The following is a 17,345-nucleotide window of genomic DNA, read 5'->3' on the forward strand; positions in this document are numbered from 1 at the left end:
GGATGTTTTGTTTTAGGGAAGACGGCAACCCATTTCTCCACGACAGAGGCTCCTTTCACGTTTGCTTTGTGTTGTTTCTCAGTTCATTTCTTCCTCTGACGGCAGTTTTATTCTCTGGCTTTCTGGAGGTTAAGGGGCTCTGTGGCTAGGTGTTGGCCTAGATGTTTTAGACATCCAGTAGATTTGGGCTGTGGTCTTGTCTCTCAGTGATGCCTTGATCACGTCTAGGATCTGGGTCGCTCACAGAGTCCTGCATTGAGGCTGTTACAACTTTGTCAGCACGCTGGTATCGGCTTTTCCATGTTACACAGGCTACTGCCTTCTCACTGGCAGTGTTGCTTGTTTGTTCCCAAAGATCATCTGTTTTCTTTGTGTTTAATTCTTTTTCATCATTCTAGGTAAAAACACATCAGTTTGCATTAAATATTGCAGAATCGTAAGCCAGCTTACATCAAATTAAGAGTATTTGCTTAACGTGCTGATGATATACCAAACTGTATGTTCACTGTGACTTGGTGATCCGTGGGGAGCAGTCTTCCTGATTTAGTGTGTGTCTGCTCATCAAAGATGGATGATTGCCACTATGTGTCATAAAACTTCGTCTGACAAAACCAACTCCGTAGCAAAATAATGCTGTCTCCAAAGGGCAATAATTCTTTGTTTCTGTGTCCCACATGTTTAAGGAGCTCTAGATGGCTCAGATTTTCTCAAAAAGATTTCTTTATACTTATTCTGTTAAAAAAAAGATTTTTGAGAACTAAGAAAGAAAGTGCTAAAGCTTTGATGGTCCTTTGTTCGTTGTTGAGAGCCTAGGAGGATGGTCTCTAGCAGCTGAAAATCTGTCGGGTTTAGATTCCTATCTGCGACAAATAGATACTGGGAATTAAGTGGCTAAATACCTTTGAGGTCCTGAATTTTTACTTAAGTCTTAAAGCTGGGCGGGGGGGGGGGGGGGGGTGGTGGTGGATTCTTCCTTTCTTTCTATCTTTTTGTTTGGAAGTCACTCTTGAATGAGAAATTGCAATGAACTGAATTCTCTTTTTATGGGATGAGGTTATTTTCTTGTAAACAAGGTAAATGAAAAGGAAATGCCAACCGCAGAAGAGATTGCACGTGTCGGCTGAGGATGCCTGTCAGGCATCATCTGACAAGGTGATCTCTATCGAAAAGTAGGTCAATACTAGTAAAAGCAGGCATTGCTGTGCTCATTGATGACAGGTCCCAGGCGATGTGGGAATGTCTTCCCTTGAAGGCCAAAGGGACATAAGGTGTGCCTGCCCTGCAGGTTCCTGCCATCGGAGTGCAAGACGCTGCTGAGATTTGCACTGGCAAAAGGCAGATGCGCTTATTCTCCCTGGACTGTTTGTGCCTTTTTTAAAAACGATCACTGTCTGCTGGAGGGGGGAAAACCATTCTTATGGCACACGCTAGAACAAGGGATTTCATACTCTTAACCACAGGGCAGAAATTGGGCTCTGTTTTTGCTTTCTCTTTTTCTAGTGTTGTGTCTTGTACTTGTAGCGATATCTGTAGTGTAAGGCACTAATCTAGAAAGTAGGCAACGTGAGGCTGAACTCCTGTCAGCTGAGCATGGAGGGATCCCTGTCTTCACTGCTTCTTGCGTGGTGATCAAGCCACAAGGATTTTATGGAGAATTAGGCTACAGACTATTCTTAGGCCAGAAAAATATAAGCCCCTTTTGAAGTAGATGGGCTTTCTCTAAAAATCTAAGCCCTTTCAGCTATATGCACCCACACAGTTCTGTAAATCTTCGTGCAAAGGTGCTTCCCCAAATGAGCAGGTAGCTGAAGTTACAACCCCAAGCAGTTGTCTGATGCTACCCGTATCTCCCCAGCTTCTTCCTCATGGAGGTGGAGAGAAAAGCGCGCTGCTGGGTTTACTATTTAAATAAACAAGACAATCTGCAAGAAGAATCAAGCTAAGTCTTTTGTGGACGTTTATTCCAGCCAGTTAAGACTAATGAAGTGCAGGAATATCTTGCTAAAGGTACCCCATCGTGGGGGGAAGGCTCATTAAGTTGAAAGGTGGCTTTTGTTGACCTATCTATCAAATATCTACAGCGTTGATTTTCTTGTTCTCTTTGTGGCCATGTCTTTGGGGCTGGTGGGGGACAGTTTTCTGTTTCCTAGGCTCTAATGTTGCTGTGCGCTCTGAAGCTTCTTCATTTTCATTTTCTGCCTCCTTGCTATTCTAAGCTTTTTGTTCTTTAAGAAACTGTCTTCTGTTTGGTATAAGAAGTCTTCAATTATTCCAACCTGCAATTATAAAGAAGCGGTGTCAGAAGTATGTCCCTTCCCCTGTATAAAAACATTAAAAACTCTTGCAATTAGTTTATTTCAAAACTAATTGTCTTTAGAAAGAAAAGGGCATGAAGGCACCTGTCATACGACCGGCTGGAGTAACAGTACATGATTTCATGAATTTTTTTTGTCCCTTTCCATTTGGATTCAATTACTTTACTGCTGTGGAATAGACTTCTTTCATTGATATCTGTACATTGAAAACAGGAATTTATCACAACTCTGTCTTTAAATGGCATTGAAAAACAGCCACCTTAAAAGGAGGGGATGATGAGGAAATTAATCTCAGGCAAGTTTTTCTTGATAAGGAAAGGGAACAGAGGCTTCTGGCATTTATATGCCAAAAATCAACACACGGAGAAAAATGAGTATTTCACGTTGCCGTGGCAAGAACCATTTTTCTATTAAATCAAAATGAAGTTCTGAATAAATATGTTTTCCCATGAAATATAATTCACTAGAGAATACAGCAAAAGAATAAAAGATGCTGAATGATAATTCCTATAGACAACCTCAGTCTCCTTCCAAAATAAAAACATAATTATTCTAATCAAGAGTACATTCAGATAGATATGCATCTTCCTTGCAGTGGTGATTTCAAAACAATCTTAAATATGTATAGTAATGGTACGGTGTATAGGTATTCTGTAAATACCAGGCATTCATAATTTCATGGCTATGTCTTCATACCTTACCTTTATTCATACGCTTTGTCAGCTTTTGCAACGTGCAGCACTTCTGCAAGCTGAAGATGAGAATCATCTCCCTTCACACTGAGTTATACGCAAGACCTAGACCCTATATAATACAAGGATCTAAAGAATCAATCTTCCAATTGCGTTCTAAGCTGCAATCTTTAAAAAAAAAGTCCTAATCTATCATTCTGACACACATTCGGTGGAGCGTTGCTTCTTTAGTCACAACACAGAACAGCTGACTATGAATTAATCTGAGCGTGGCTTACTATTGTATTTATTCATATATTGAGCTGTTGCTAAAGCGCTCCTCAAGCTTGAACCTGAGGCAGTGCTGGGCACTCTGGTCATGGCTGGCGTTGGTGAGGGATGTGTGTCTGATAGGAGAGGGAGAAAACCATGCAGGCGCAAAAGATGATGGACAATTGCTTCTGACTCGCTGAGGGCAAAACGTACAAATTTGGGAGAGGAATTCTCCACCTCCTGGTCCCCACCAAGCTTGGAGGGTCAGTGGATCGGCTTTGCACAGCGCTGTGCGTGAGGCCGCGGAGGAGAGTTTCTTGCTGCGCTCACGGACCTGATGGGCACTTGCTCGTGGGCTTTAGCTCCTCCGTTGCCAAGAGATCCTCGGCAGCAGGAACATCCGGAGGTTGGGGCTCGCTAAAGATAGCCTAGCAGGCTAGCTCTGGTATGATGTGCTCACAATACAAACATGCGGCGGATTAGAGAGAGGAATCATTATGCTATCCTCATTTTTAAGAAGCTGAAATAAAAGCTTAGGAAATCATTGATCTGGCCAAAAGCACACAGGAAGTCTGAGAAAGACTAATCACTTGGTGCCAGGCTCCAGTCCGTGGCCTTAGCCGTGTTTAAAGAAAAACAACAAAAACATTCGTATTTTCCAGCTACTGGGAGCAAGCGACCTTCATTGCTGGGGGGATTTTCTGGGATGCTGGAGATCTCCTGCCTGCTTCTTTCTGGAAATCTTGCTCAGAAAAGTCTCCCTGGGCAGCACCCGTGTTGGGCAGGTGGGGGCTGGTGCGGGGGATGTGGAAAAGAGGCACAAGGCAAGGAACAAATTTTTACAGTCGCTCCCTTAGTGACAACACACCGGCGGCCACACGGTGAGTGATGTCATCAGGAAGCTCTGGGCGGAATTATGTTCATACCCCAAGTCACAGCTTGTCTGCTGTTATGTGCGTTTTGTATTTATAGACTACCTGTCAACTCCAGCCCCCAAAATAAGTTCTAATATGGCATATCAAGGGTGGAAATAATGGTTGCTTACATAATTGCAATGCTACTGACTCAGCTGATGAGCTGATGATGTTATTTACACAGCAGTGATGGCATTCAAACCCTAGCTGACTTACAATTACACTGTATGCTCTGAACCCTAGCACGATTTAAATTACCATACGAGCACAATGAAAATACAGTCGCTTGACAAGATAAAGGATTGGGGGGGGGGGATGGTTTAAAAATGTCTTTTCAGTGGCTGCAATGTTCAGTAGTGCTTATTCATGGCTTTTTTGCTTGCACATTTCATTTTAAGAAAGTAAATTGGAAGCATTATGTTCTGCCTTTTCGCCGTGATTTAGAAGCTCCCTGTGCCCGCTCCTCTGCTGTTGGACTGCAGTGAGCCACCTCTGTGGCTCTCATTGGGAAATGCAAATTTTTTTAAATCAATAGTGTCACTTTTTTTTCCCAATAACTGTTTGAAAAGGAATCCGTGTGGATGGGAGTGAGCTGAAGGACATAGTTCGTAACCAGCCCCAAAGTGATTGCTCTTAGAAGCACGGCTGTTGGAGGGAAGTGGATTTCCTTGGAAAAGGCTTGTGACTTATTCCTAGACAAAGCAATAGTTAACCACAGACTGATGCTGACGCCAAAGCTCAGAGTGGTATAGCCAAACCCTTCAGCCACTGCTCAGGCAAGAGCTGTGCTGAAGTCAACGTGAAGAGCAACGCAGGATTTGATCCACAGTGGAGCATCCATGCTGCCCATGACCCGCGGGAGGCTCCTTGCATGTCCGATCCCACACCGCGTAGGGATCAGCAAAGCTGGATCAGGCCCTCGCAGCCTTTGTGCTGGGACTTTCTCTCCCTCTCGCTCCCACCGTCAGCGCAGTGCCAACGCGTGCCGCAGTGCGCGCTCGGGAGTCGGTCGGCAGCGTCGGGCCTGTCCCGCGCGGGCTGCACGTAGGCACCGCGAGCAGCCGTGCCACCTGGTTGGCCTTCTTGGAGGGAAGTCCCTCAAAAGCTCTCCTGGACATGTGAAATGCCGTTCTCCAGCATAACCAGGTATGCAGGGTCTTTACGGTCTTTTTGCTCAGTGTAATTTCTTCATCGCTTGCTGACTAGAGAGCTTATAAAGCCAATTTGGACTTCAGCCTGTTTTTAGTCCTCTGCTACCATGTCATCTCACTTTCAAGACATCCCAAGTATTTGCCAGTGCAGTTGCTCCCAGCAATGCCTGGGAAGGACAAAACCTCCGCGTGTGTTGGAGAGGAGCGTATGCCCTCTGATCGATAAGCTGCCAACCTCGATGGCACAGCCTTTGCTCTGCTGCCGAGACACCGGCATAGAGCTGCAGCACTGACAGAGTACGTTTAAAAAGTATTTCCTTGTTCTTTTATTCTCAAAGAAAATTGGTTGAATGAGAGAGGTTGTGTCTGCCTTCCCTCCCTGCCACACATTAAGGCATTTTCATTCTGACACGGAGTGAGAAGGTGAAAAGCATAATTAAGGCCCCAGAAGTGACTGGATGGGCTATAAGTCAATTAGTCTGCTCTAGAGTCGAGTTCTGAATTCACTAGGAAATGAAAATGATCCGTGGTTCGTGTGGATGCTGAGGTGATCAGCTCATTCTTAACTGAAATGGGTTTACTTAGCTCTCTAAGGCTGTGCAGAATCTGTAAATGCTTGCACTTTTGGCACATTTATCTAATGTGGTTTATGCATGCAGTGAAAATCTGGAATTCTTTTGATAACAGGAAATGTAGCAGGATTAGCTTGAAGGGCGAGCTGCAGAAGGTCTCATCAGGCAAGGCAATACATGGTTTCTCTTTGGCTTAGCATTTGATTCAGAACTACGGGATTTTTTTTGAAAGCAACATTACATAGGATTTCACACAAAGATAAGGAACAGTACAGGCCTTGTTTGAAGCATATAAAAATACTTCTAATCCTGCCCTCATGCACACGTTGCCCAGGGACAGACAAAGGGAAGACAGAGGAGGAGGGCTCGCGGTACAGTGCAGCGACTGCTCCCGAATCCCTGACACCTCGCTGCTTTGACCGTTCAGCTCTGCTCTCTGGACGTCACCCTGATTGATTCTCTTGCGGCATGGAGGGATATATAAGCAGCACTTGCTGGCTGCAGCTGAATTACAATTATAGAAAGATTTCAGTGTAAGGGACCTCTGGAGGTCACCTAGACCAACCTCCTCTTCAAAGTAGGGCTTTATGGGAAGTTACCACCTCCTTTGCTGCTAGAAGTTACTGCATTTCTGGTAATGCCCAGTCAGTCACTTCTGAATTTGCCTGCATGCAGCTAGCTTTGCCCTGGAACGTGCACAGCACTAGTATATTCTTTGCCCTGTCTGTGTGCTCCCTTGGATAAGACATCCCGCATATGGTTCTTAATTATGTGATATGCACCAACTGTAATGAAAGAAACCGAGATACTATCCATCTCTCAGGGTGGTGCAAGTTCTGATGCATCAGAGATGTCATTAAATGTGTCAATTTTTACTGCAAGGACTCTGTTGCAAGGAATAGATGTCCATGTTCGATGACTTACTAATGGTCCAAAGGAAGCTTCATGATTTAGCCAAAACATGGGGAAGCCATTCTGGTCACAGACTAACTTTGAATGCACATGTGTTTTTTAGAAGATCAGCATAAATCTGGATAGAAATACAAAATGTCAGTTATAGTAGCTGCTAGAGTTTAGGATAGCATGAATGAAGGAGCCCATGCCCCATCAGGACAAACCGATGAAGGAAAAGTGCTTACTTTGTTTAGAGAAAAAAGTAGATGGATATGCAGCAAGCAGACTCATTCCCAGTGTTATAGGATTAATAGGGTAAAACTGTAAAAGTATGTTTCATGTAAAGGCATGCATATAGGTTTTCTAGAGTGCCTAAACATCCAAGCTTCCTAAATCCCAAAAGCAATTAGGGGTGTTAGTCTCGAATAGGTAATAGGAGCTTTTGAAAATGTCTGCAGGAGCTATAAATAACATGCAATGGCAAAAATGATCTTCTGGCATACAGAATCTTTTTTTACTTGGGAGCTATGAGTAATAGAAAGCAAATGAGCTGCCTTTAAATATGAAGTACCTCTCAACATTTTCCTTTGTCTCCTAGAGCTACTTACTAAAGCACTCCTTGGAGTGAATGTAACCAAAAGAGCAGTACTTAAAGGGCTTAGAGTAAGCAGGGATGACTGTATGGAGTGTGGAGGAAAGTTGAGTAGATGCTTGAGGAAGAACTACTGATTTTTATTAAAAATTAAGTCCTCATCTGTGCCTTCCAATAAGGTTGATTAGAACAAAGGTTGCTCAGTGTCTGGAAAAAATCATGGTTTTATTGTTTGTGTGTTAAGTGAAGCACATCTGAGCTGTTAGAGTTGCTTTTGGAAGGGGACAGGTTTGCACAGTGCCCCATGGTCGTCTTAGCTACCGTAGCGAGGCCAAAATCGTTGTGCTACATTTGTTTGGCAATGTAATCCAAATATCTGCACAATTCTTGCCTTGGACTTGCTTTTGGAAATCTTCATGGTTTTAGATGCTGATGCCAAAGATAAATACACTGCCCCTCATGCTCTATTTTTGTAATTTCACGCGCCTGGTTTGTATGCACTGCCTTTCTCTAATGAAGGGAGTATGACAGACAGCTCTGTCGCACGTTTCCATCTGAAAGGACTGAATTTAGTGAAATACTGAAAACCAGTGTTTACCTATAGGAAAGAGGATAGCACATTAGCGAACAGCCAATGCTAAAAGCAGATGGAGGAAAGAGAGTGTTTGTTGAGGAGGAACTGAATAACAATAATAATAATAACGATGATGGTAAAGAATTACATACAGTAACCACCTTACAACTGAAAAAGTCCCTTTTTACTTTATGAGCTCTCCTGAAATCACTATAAAGCTCAGTGCTTACTATGAGCAGTCTTGTTGACTCGTGCTATTTTTAACAGCAGTAAGAAAACCTAGTAGCAAGTGTTTATAGGGCTGGAGACCTTCTCTAGTAGAGGGCAGCAGGTAAGCAGACTGCTCATTTATAACTGACAGCATGATTAGCAAGGGCTGGGGAAATATTTATCTAAATCCCTACGCAGGGATTGTTAATGCCCAGCATCCTGTGATTTAACTGCCTGGCAGCTACAGCCAGCTACATTATTCCAACGTTTAAGACATTTACTGCTCGATTGCCATATTTGCTGCTCTTTAAAACGATTCCAGTGAGCTAGGTTATCCTATAGCTTGGTGCAACAGAGCAAGGCCTTTCTCATAGCAAAACCTTTTCTCTGTACACCGTACTTATGCTGTAGCTGTAATGGCGTAAGAATTATGGGTAAAGATGATATCTGTTTTTAGACCAACTGATTTAGCTGGAGAAAACAAGACAGGCTTTTACATATACAAATTTTCCTTGTGGTCTAGAACAGCAAACTTGAAACTTGCAGTGTCTACTTCAGACCTGAATAAAAGCTTCCATGCCTGAAAGCTCAAAGTTTCTTAGTAGTAGCATCCTATGTTTTTTATCTCATATTGCTAGTCTATCAGTGATCTGGAAGTACGGCTGTTTGTAAAAATGTATAGTGTATGATGTCACTTCTGAAGCTCGTATTTATGTTAGATATTGGTGCCTGGAGGTGGGAAACCAGGCAGGGTGCAATTGCTTCTCCCCATGCAGCTGGGGACACTTTCAGCATCTTGCCGAGGTCACAGAGAGGAGGCAGCTGACAGTCATGCTGCCGTGGCATTGCGACGTCTTTACTTCTCTTGTATGTGAGACGGATAAAACCAAAGACCCACAGGGTCTGATTTTAGGGGCCAGGAATACTGATAACACATGAAATCCCATTGTCACCTCTCTTACACAAATAGTTCTGTGGACTCTATCGTATGCTTTTACTCTCCCCAAAGTGGTGCTGAATTTATTAATGGGATTCTTGTGTTGCCTTTCTATCGCCATTCTCCTGTATCACCTCAGATTCAACGGCGCAGATCTGTTCTACTCAAGCACTCTTCTAACTTCATCTGTTCTGAGAACTTCACTCACTGCAAGGTTAAAAAACCTCTTTGCTACAGTTACTTCTTGTCCCTCTCAAGGATGTCACTAATTATGAGTTAATTCTTTATGGAATGTCTTAACGTGTTCTCCAGCTTTATCAAGAAGCTGATTTTTGGCCAACTCTTATCAAAAGTTTAGCTCTTCTCCTCTCCCTGGTAGCTCTGCTCTTCCTTGCCTTCACTATCAGTCTACCTGTATCAATGCCACTAATATTATTTTCCTCTTGTATTTTCACACCTCTCTCTCCATTGAAGAACTTGAATAGACTTCCACTGCTATTCCTGCAAATTCACTTTTTCTCTCCTTCACCATCCTTTCCTTTTTCCCTCCCTTTTCACAATGGATGTGAGCGTTCGTGGAACATCCAGTTGTAACGCGGCCCCTGGAGCAGAACAGACCAGGAACTGGTTTCCCTCTATCAGTTTAGGGATAGCCAAGCCAGCTCATGAGAGGGCACCAAAACCCAGTCAGGTTTGGAAGTCTGCAGCTTCTCAGCACAGAGTGCGCATGAGCAAGCTGAGTCGTTCAGCGGCTGTGGCACGGGCCTGGATGACTTTACAGGACCTTTCAATGTCATATACATCAAATAACTGTTGTAGTAGCCAACCTCAGCAACACGTCCACTTTCCGTCAACATCCTATGAATCTCCCTTCTTGTTTCTCCGGCTGACCTAAAGACTAGCTAGTCTATGGCCCTTTTCCATGGCTTGATTTTCAATTAAGAGATAATGTCAGTGAAGAGCACAGTTCATCAGATAGTGTTCCCCTGCTGTTGCAAAAGGCAGAGATGTAGTAAGCAGAGGTTAACTATTGAAAATCTGTTTGCCTGGCTAAAAGATTATATAATATGTTAGACTAATTTTACTTCATTTCGTATTCACATATATTAGTGCAGCTTTTGTTATATACTTATCCTTATGTAAGTTACATCTGTTCTTTTATTCACTCACCCATGTTTGCTCTGCTTTCAGATTTATGAAACAGACATTCCACTGAGCTCAGCAAATGATGGGCATAATAACTTATCTAAATTGCAAAGTATGTGATGCCCTTGAGGTAAACTCAGATGTGAAGGTTTTATGAAGTGTCTCACATGTAGAAGTGCAGGAAAGTGTTTATTTGCCAACTCATGTCTATCCTGTGGCTGCTCAAATGATGTTAAGAGGATCCTATGAAACCACTGTGAAGTCCTAGGGGCTAAATGGAGGAGAGAAGTAGAACTACATTATTATCTTCATAAAGGAAGCAGAGCCATACTGGCACTCGCTGCCTTATTTGACTCTCCTCTTTCGATGTCAAATTTCTGGTTGATAGGCTCTAAAGTGTCTATTTATTTAATGACATGCCTCTCTCTGTAACGATATTGAGGGACTTCATTAGTATTAATGAATTTATTCTTATAGGATAGAAAAGTAATCGCTCCTTTCTTTCTTTCTCTTACAAAACTGAAGAGAAATGAAGGCTCCATAAAGGAAAGGAGCAGCCTTAGGGCTGATCCTCTAAACCCTTCTACTTGTAGTTGTTATAAAGTTATGAGGTGCCTATGTTTCTGCAATGGCCGTGCAGAGATTTGATTCTCTGAGTTACTCGGGGTCGAGCTCTACTGCTAATGTCGGTGTTTTGTTCACTGCATGTTTCACTTTAATCGTACGTAACTCTCCAGTGGCTGGAGAACTCTTCTGGGACAGAGTCTAATTATCAAATGAGTTCCCATCAGTGTCTCTTGGAAGTCTCCTGTTCATTACTGCAGAGCACTGTGCGTCTGAGCTTATTGCCCAAACCACTGGGCTAAGTCAGTCTCTCTATATTAATAAATTCAGATGTAATTTATCATCAGTTAAGGAGAGGTAAGCAAAAATACGTTTCTGCCTCCATCCACTGGTGAAGACTTGAGCCTCTTTAAAAGATGGGATTTGGTCTGCGCTCTTTCCCATAGCATTTCCTATTGACTATTTTATGTGGGCTTCCCATTCCTATTGGTGGTTTCAGAGAAGACTGTTCTTAAGGAATTCTGATAGTGCAATATTTAAGTCCTTTTGCGACTCAGCTCGTAACACAAATTGGACAGAGCCAGCAACTAAAAACAAATTCCTAGGCATCCTATTATGGTGCCTTAAATCCTCTGTAAGCCCAGCAGTCTAGAAAGTGACAAGTTTAATTTGAGATTTTCTGACAACTATGAAAAGAAGGAAGGAGGTAAAATACATTTCATGAATGCACTTGCTCCTCTTTTCCAGCAAAGTCAGCTGAGACTCAGTCCCTCCTTTAATTAATTGAAAGGTCTTTACATCCAGGTGTCTGTGCAGGAGACCTGCCCTAGAGTCACTGCACGGAGGGCAGTTAAGTGTTGTAGTATGTGTCAAAGAGTATGAGACTGCTTGTACAGATGGGAGAGCTAAACTCTTCGTGGCCACCTACACAAGCTGGGGAAAAGGGGGGAAACCAGGCAGGGCATGGCAAGCTGTCACTTGTCCCTCCGAACCCGTCCATCTCGCTGGAAGCGCCGGTGACAGGCCTTGGTGACACGGACCGCTGACGGCTTTCTCATGCGGCTCAACAGCCTGCGCTCAAATTTTAGCCAGGGGGCTGGAAGGAAAAGTGCCCTTGAAATCCTGGAGAACAGACGTGAAAGGGGTTTTGAGAGCCTGCCTCTGGGTGTTCTTCAGGGATATCCGTCTAACTCGTGCGTAAAGTGGATTTTTCGTAATCTCCCAAGGTAATCCAGGCTCTCCTAGGTCAGTCCTCCTTGTGGTTGGAAAGTCTGTATCCTGCTAATGCTGAGAAAGGCATCTCCTTTCCAGTGCCATTTGCTTTTCTCAGGCTAACTACTAGGCCATTTTTCTTTTCTTTGTATTGAAAACGTCCAGAAATAATTAGCCCATTTGACAAAGCAGTTCACTTAAAAACATATATTTGTCAGTGGATTGGATGAGCAGTGCAGCACCCAAAACACTTGAAACTGCACATACATTACTGCTTTGTCACTCCTGTAAATTCAAAATTGCCCAGATTAATTTCAAACTAATTTGATAAGCCCTCTGCTCCGACAAAAGGAGTAGCGCTTGGATGTCAGGCTTTGTGCCCTTGTGTGTCACACTTCAGCCTAAATGAATTTTTTTATGGCTGACTTAGAAAATAGAGATCTGAAAACAGTGTTTTGTAATGGGAATTCTGACAGACCCTTTAACCATTTGGAAAATAGGCACAGCTATAATTCTGCTGCATCAGAGAAAATTTTTGAGTGCTTTCATTAGGCGCAACAGCTGTTTCTACTGCAAAAGCCAGACTTCATTGGTGGTAGCGTAGCTGTCAGCTTTTCAGGAGTTTAGCATTTATAGCTACTTGCATAAACCCTTTTATATTCTTTTTCTCTTTCCAATGTATGTAAATTAATTCAATAGCATAAATACAAATAACTACCTTGTAACTAGATCTGTGTGAAGGTCCTTTGTAGGGTCCTGCAATCAGTGTCACATGAGGAAGGAACTGAGAAATTCTGAGCTTTTCTAAATAGTTCTAGCACGTAGAAGTTACACGCTGTAATCCATGCCACATCAGCTTTTCATCATCTGCCTTAATCCTCTTTCTCAGTTGCTTATTAGGGTTCTTCAACCTAGCCTAACATCCTTAATTAGAGCTGGTGGAGAAAGCTCCCAGAACATTTTCCTTCCTCTTCTGTTAAAAGAGAAAATTTCTCTGAGCACATGCTGAAATTAAAATTTTGGAAGAAAAGTAAAATAAAAAAGAAGTATTTGATGATGCTTTTCATTTCTTTATTCTGAAATAACATAGAAATATATTTTTATAGTATGAAACAAACAGTAAGTTCCACTTGGAACGTGAAGCCTTGTGTCAAGTACAGTTATTCAATTGTCAAAAACGAAATGCAAAGCTATGTTCAGACTGCAAACAAATTGTTAAGCACCACATTTGAAAGTGGCAGAGAGCAGATTTTCAGGGCTTCAGTAAATTTTATTACTAAATATGGAATTTTGCACAAATTCATGTGGCATAATATGGGATGCCAGTCGATTTGTAAATGTTAGCTTGATTTCAGTTAAGATTACACTGAAAGTAAGAGTAGCCAGAAAAATATAAAGAACGTACATACATACATACACATAAATACACTGAATGAAAATATTTTGAAGTTTTACTAAAATTAAAATGACATATTAGCTAGTGTCTGTTGAAATATGTGGGAATCTTTTTAGTACCAGCAACAAGCTTTCAACGAGCTGTTAATAAATATTTAGATATCTGTTTACTTGGTCTAGCTTTCAGCCATGTTCCCTTCTCAGCAGCTCCTATTGGACTGTGGCTGTTCAGAGGTCTGGAAATCAGGTGGGTTATTTAAACACCTAACGATGGATTGAAATACTTACTTTAGATAGAAATTTTGGAAAAAATTTGTCTCTGGTACGTAAGTCCATGCTCTGAGAATGGGGAAGATAACTGTTAGAGGAGAACAGGGGATTGGATATTTGTAAATATGTCACTTGCTCTTTGCATTTTTATTGCTATCAAAGTTTATCAAGCATGGCAAGAAATACATGTAAAATTGTATAAATATATATGATTGTATATCATATGTAGTGGATGTGTGACAAAAGATTCTCATGCAATCTGTGGGCAGGTGTGAGAGATTTAGAAAATCTTTGAGTGCTATGCAAGAGTGGTATCCACATTTATCATTTGTTCTGCCTCATGAGCATTCCAGGATGAAACCAAATCTGTGTGTTATTTTGGGCATTTAGGTTTTAGTTAGTTTCTAAAAACAATCGGTACTTTGAAAACTTTATTATGAGCCACGGATCTGACATCTCAACAAGACATTACACCTAGTTAGACTCCATCGCAGACACATTGCCTTCTCAAAACTTTAATTCAAATGACTTGTAAATATTGATTCTGAAGGTACCTTGGCCCTCAGCTGTTGTAATTGAATTGTTTCGGACACCTCTGTCATATTTGCTTTATCTAGAAAAGTTCAGACTGTTTAAAATAATGATAAAAGAATAGATCCAGAGTGCCAAATAGCAGCTGGCAAGCAGGCGGGGTTACTGAGGCTTGAGCAAGGGGCGTTTTGCAGTGCCCCGCGTTGGTGGCACCGATGATCACGGTACATCTCGTGGGTTGAGAGGACATGGGATGTTCAGCCCATCGATTCCAGAATTTCTTTTACGTATCTATGGGGACCTGGATTTCTCACGCAGAATAAGCAGGGCCGTGTTTCATTTCAGTGCAGCAGTGTCAGTCTGCCTTCCACTCATCCTACTCATGCTGACTCAGTGCGGTCAGAGTTTGGATTTTCAGAAATTTCCCCGAGGTCTGTCTGCAAACCCGAAATGCCAAAGAAGGCCCATTTCAAGTCCTATCAGGTTTTAAATCCAAATCCTCTGTTCAGTCTTCCGGGAGAGCTGCGATACAGACTGAGCGCGTGTCTGGTTGGGCTCTGACAGAGCCATAAGAATTAGTGTAAGAGCAATGTTTTGAGCCTTTAGCAAAATTTTCCCTTCCTGGTGATGTGTTGCTATCCTTTTTCTCAGAAGTGGCTGAATGTCAGTGGCATTGAATGCCCAGAGTTGTGAAGTGCTTTGGTTTGAAAGGCTCTGGGAAAATGTAAGATACTCTTATTACATCCCAGCCTGAGCCGTTATTCATTACATCAGGTCAAATCCATCTGTATGGAGAACCAACATAAGGCTCCCCGCACTTCCCAAATCCTTTAAGAATTAAATAGACCGGTTGCTGTGCAGAGACTCCAGAAAGGCATTTGCCTGTCTTCTACATTTCACATCGCTGAAGCCTCATTTGAGCTCCAGGAAGGGCCTTAATTTGCCGGCCTGAATTTTATTCCTTAACGACGCGCCCTCCCACACCGACAATTAGTGCACGATCCCATATGACAAAGATGGAAGAGAAGTAGAAGTATCAGCCAAAACTAAGCTATTCGGATTTCCCATTTGATAACCATATGAGACTATTAACATAGAAAAAGATCAACCACGGGAGTTAAAGCAAGAAATAAGTACGTACTTGTGGTAAGTGCCCGAGTGCTAACAGAGTTCGAGACATACAGTCTGGTTTAAAATGGCACCTACTTTCTTCTCTACCTTTTGAACAGATACGACTCAGATGGACATTTACTCCCCAAGGAACAATATACTCCTCTGCCCTTAGCTGCAGGTTTTACCTTCTGAATTTTATTCCACACACGTTCTTTATCACTTCTTCTTCCTTCAAGGGTGTCCATGGCATCTGCCATTAGCGACTGCAGCTGTGGTAGCAAGATAAAAATTATCAGTGTGGAATTCACACAGAAATAACTTCTCTAAATACACAGATTAAAACCTAATTAAAAAATCATTTGTACGCTGATGATTTTATTACTCATCTTTCACACAATGAGCACTGCCACCTCATCTTTGCTTCAGCCGTTACACTGTATTATGGTGGTTATAAAATACTTAACAATGGGAAAAAAATCCTCTGGAAAATTTGTATTTGAGCCTATAGGTTTTAATGCAGTAAATGTTCATATTTAGCAAAGGAGGACTTGGGTTGTAAAGAATAAAGGTTCCATATTTCATTATTTAGCTCTCTGGGATATTCTGTGTAGTACATGAATGCCTTTTAGTATTTTCTCCCAAGGCTAATGTATCATAATTTAAGGCAGCATGTAAAACCTCACAAGAGGACAACACTAATGCTGAGGAGCTTTTACTGTAGCTGAAAGTATCTAGCTCATTTCCCCTCTTTTTAGTATCCTTTTCTTTGACAGAGCCCCCTCCCTCTCGTCGTTCAGCATAACAGAGCATAAAAACAGGGCTGATGATTTCTAGTGCAAACTATAAAAAGAAGCTGTAGAAAAATACACGCTAATCAGTGCTAGAGGGAAAGGCCTAAAATTCAGGTTAGTGGTAGTATTGCCTCACGCCAGCACGCTTCCTAAATGCTGTTTTGGTTGCACTTAATTCGGTAACACGGAGAGGTGGGTAGGATCCAGTCTGTCCGTCCCCGTGGGGAGCCCGGCTCGGCAGCGGCTAATACCATCAAAAAACTAGAGGAACTTGTATTTAATGCGTGTGATACTATATTATGCTGTATTAGGTCTCTTCTGCAATGTTCAGCTGTCTCCTCCCGAATTTGTTAGTCTTTACGAGTCTGGATAGACCGGACAGTACGAGCTGAAGCATTCACGCAGAAATCGTCTGTTGTTCTTCCTCCTGTACCTAGATGGGGCAGCAGTCTAATACAAGCACACGAGACGACGAAACGTAAAATATCAGTGTTTAGGCTCATCTGAGCAAGGCACAAAAACGTTGCCTTGTGACTGAAGGAGCAGCTCTGTATTTCTGTAATTTTACCTTCACGTTGGGGGTTTTCAAGATAAAATTCCTCCTCTATGTCCCAACACCAGGTAGAGCATGCATGAATAAAATTCTTTTGAATCTCTAAATAAGCTTGCTACGGTCGGTTCCAGCTTGCGTTCGCTGTGCATGTGCCGCCATTGAATTAAATCTCGTTGGTCCAAGCATTTGATGAAAACATTTGTTTTGAAGACTTGCGCATCAGTATTCATGAAAAACAAAATGCAAATTTCTGCCATTGACTTTAAAGGAGTCAAGAACCTGCCAGAAATTTTCCATCAGACTACTTTTATGACAGATAATCTCCTATGAATCCAGAATAGACACAGCCCAGAGATTAAGGGTATTAAGGGCAGAAGGGCAGAGCACAAATCCTGCTTCGAGCCAGCCAGAGCAGGAGCTGGTCAGGGGAAGGGGAGTTTTCTCGGCGCCTTTTTTTCGGAGCGGTTTGGAGCTGTTCAGGGAAGCAGGAGCCGGGACTAGGACGTGGGTCTGTCGCCCCCGAGGGCCAGTGTGGAGAGTTCACTGCTCTGGGCAAAAAGTTGAAACAGAAGAAAACCTTCCAGTTAAAGTTTTGCTGAAATCGATATGTCCCAGTGCAAAGTGCCCAGTGTGTATTTTGCTTTTAATTTCTATCACTATTTTTGAC

General features: G+C 42.4%; 1 protein-coding gene across 1 annotated transcript in view; it reads right to left on the minus strand.

The window, feature by feature from the left end:
- Positions 1-958: 958 nt before the first annotated feature.
- The window catches only part of SPATA16 (spermatogenesis associated 16), a 79,970-nt gene continuing 63,583 nt past the window's right edge, over positions 959-17,345 (minus strand). The window contains exons 9-10 of the mRNA XM_026105774.2: positions 15,520-15,603; positions 959-2,276 (exon numbers count right to left, since the gene is read on the minus strand). Coding sequence (XP_025961559.2) covers positions 2,154-2,276; positions 15,520-15,603 — 207 coding nt within the window. The 3' untranslated portion in view covers positions 959-2,153. The remainder of the gene's footprint in view (positions 2,277-15,519; positions 15,604-17,345) is intronic.

The sequence above is a fragment of the Dromaius novaehollandiae genome, chromosome 9 (assembly GCF_036370855.1).
Source record: "Dromaius novaehollandiae isolate bDroNov1 chromosome 9, bDroNov1.hap1, whole genome shotgun sequence".
NCBI lineage: Eukaryota > Metazoa > Chordata > Aves > Casuariiformes > Dromaiidae > Dromaius > Dromaius novaehollandiae.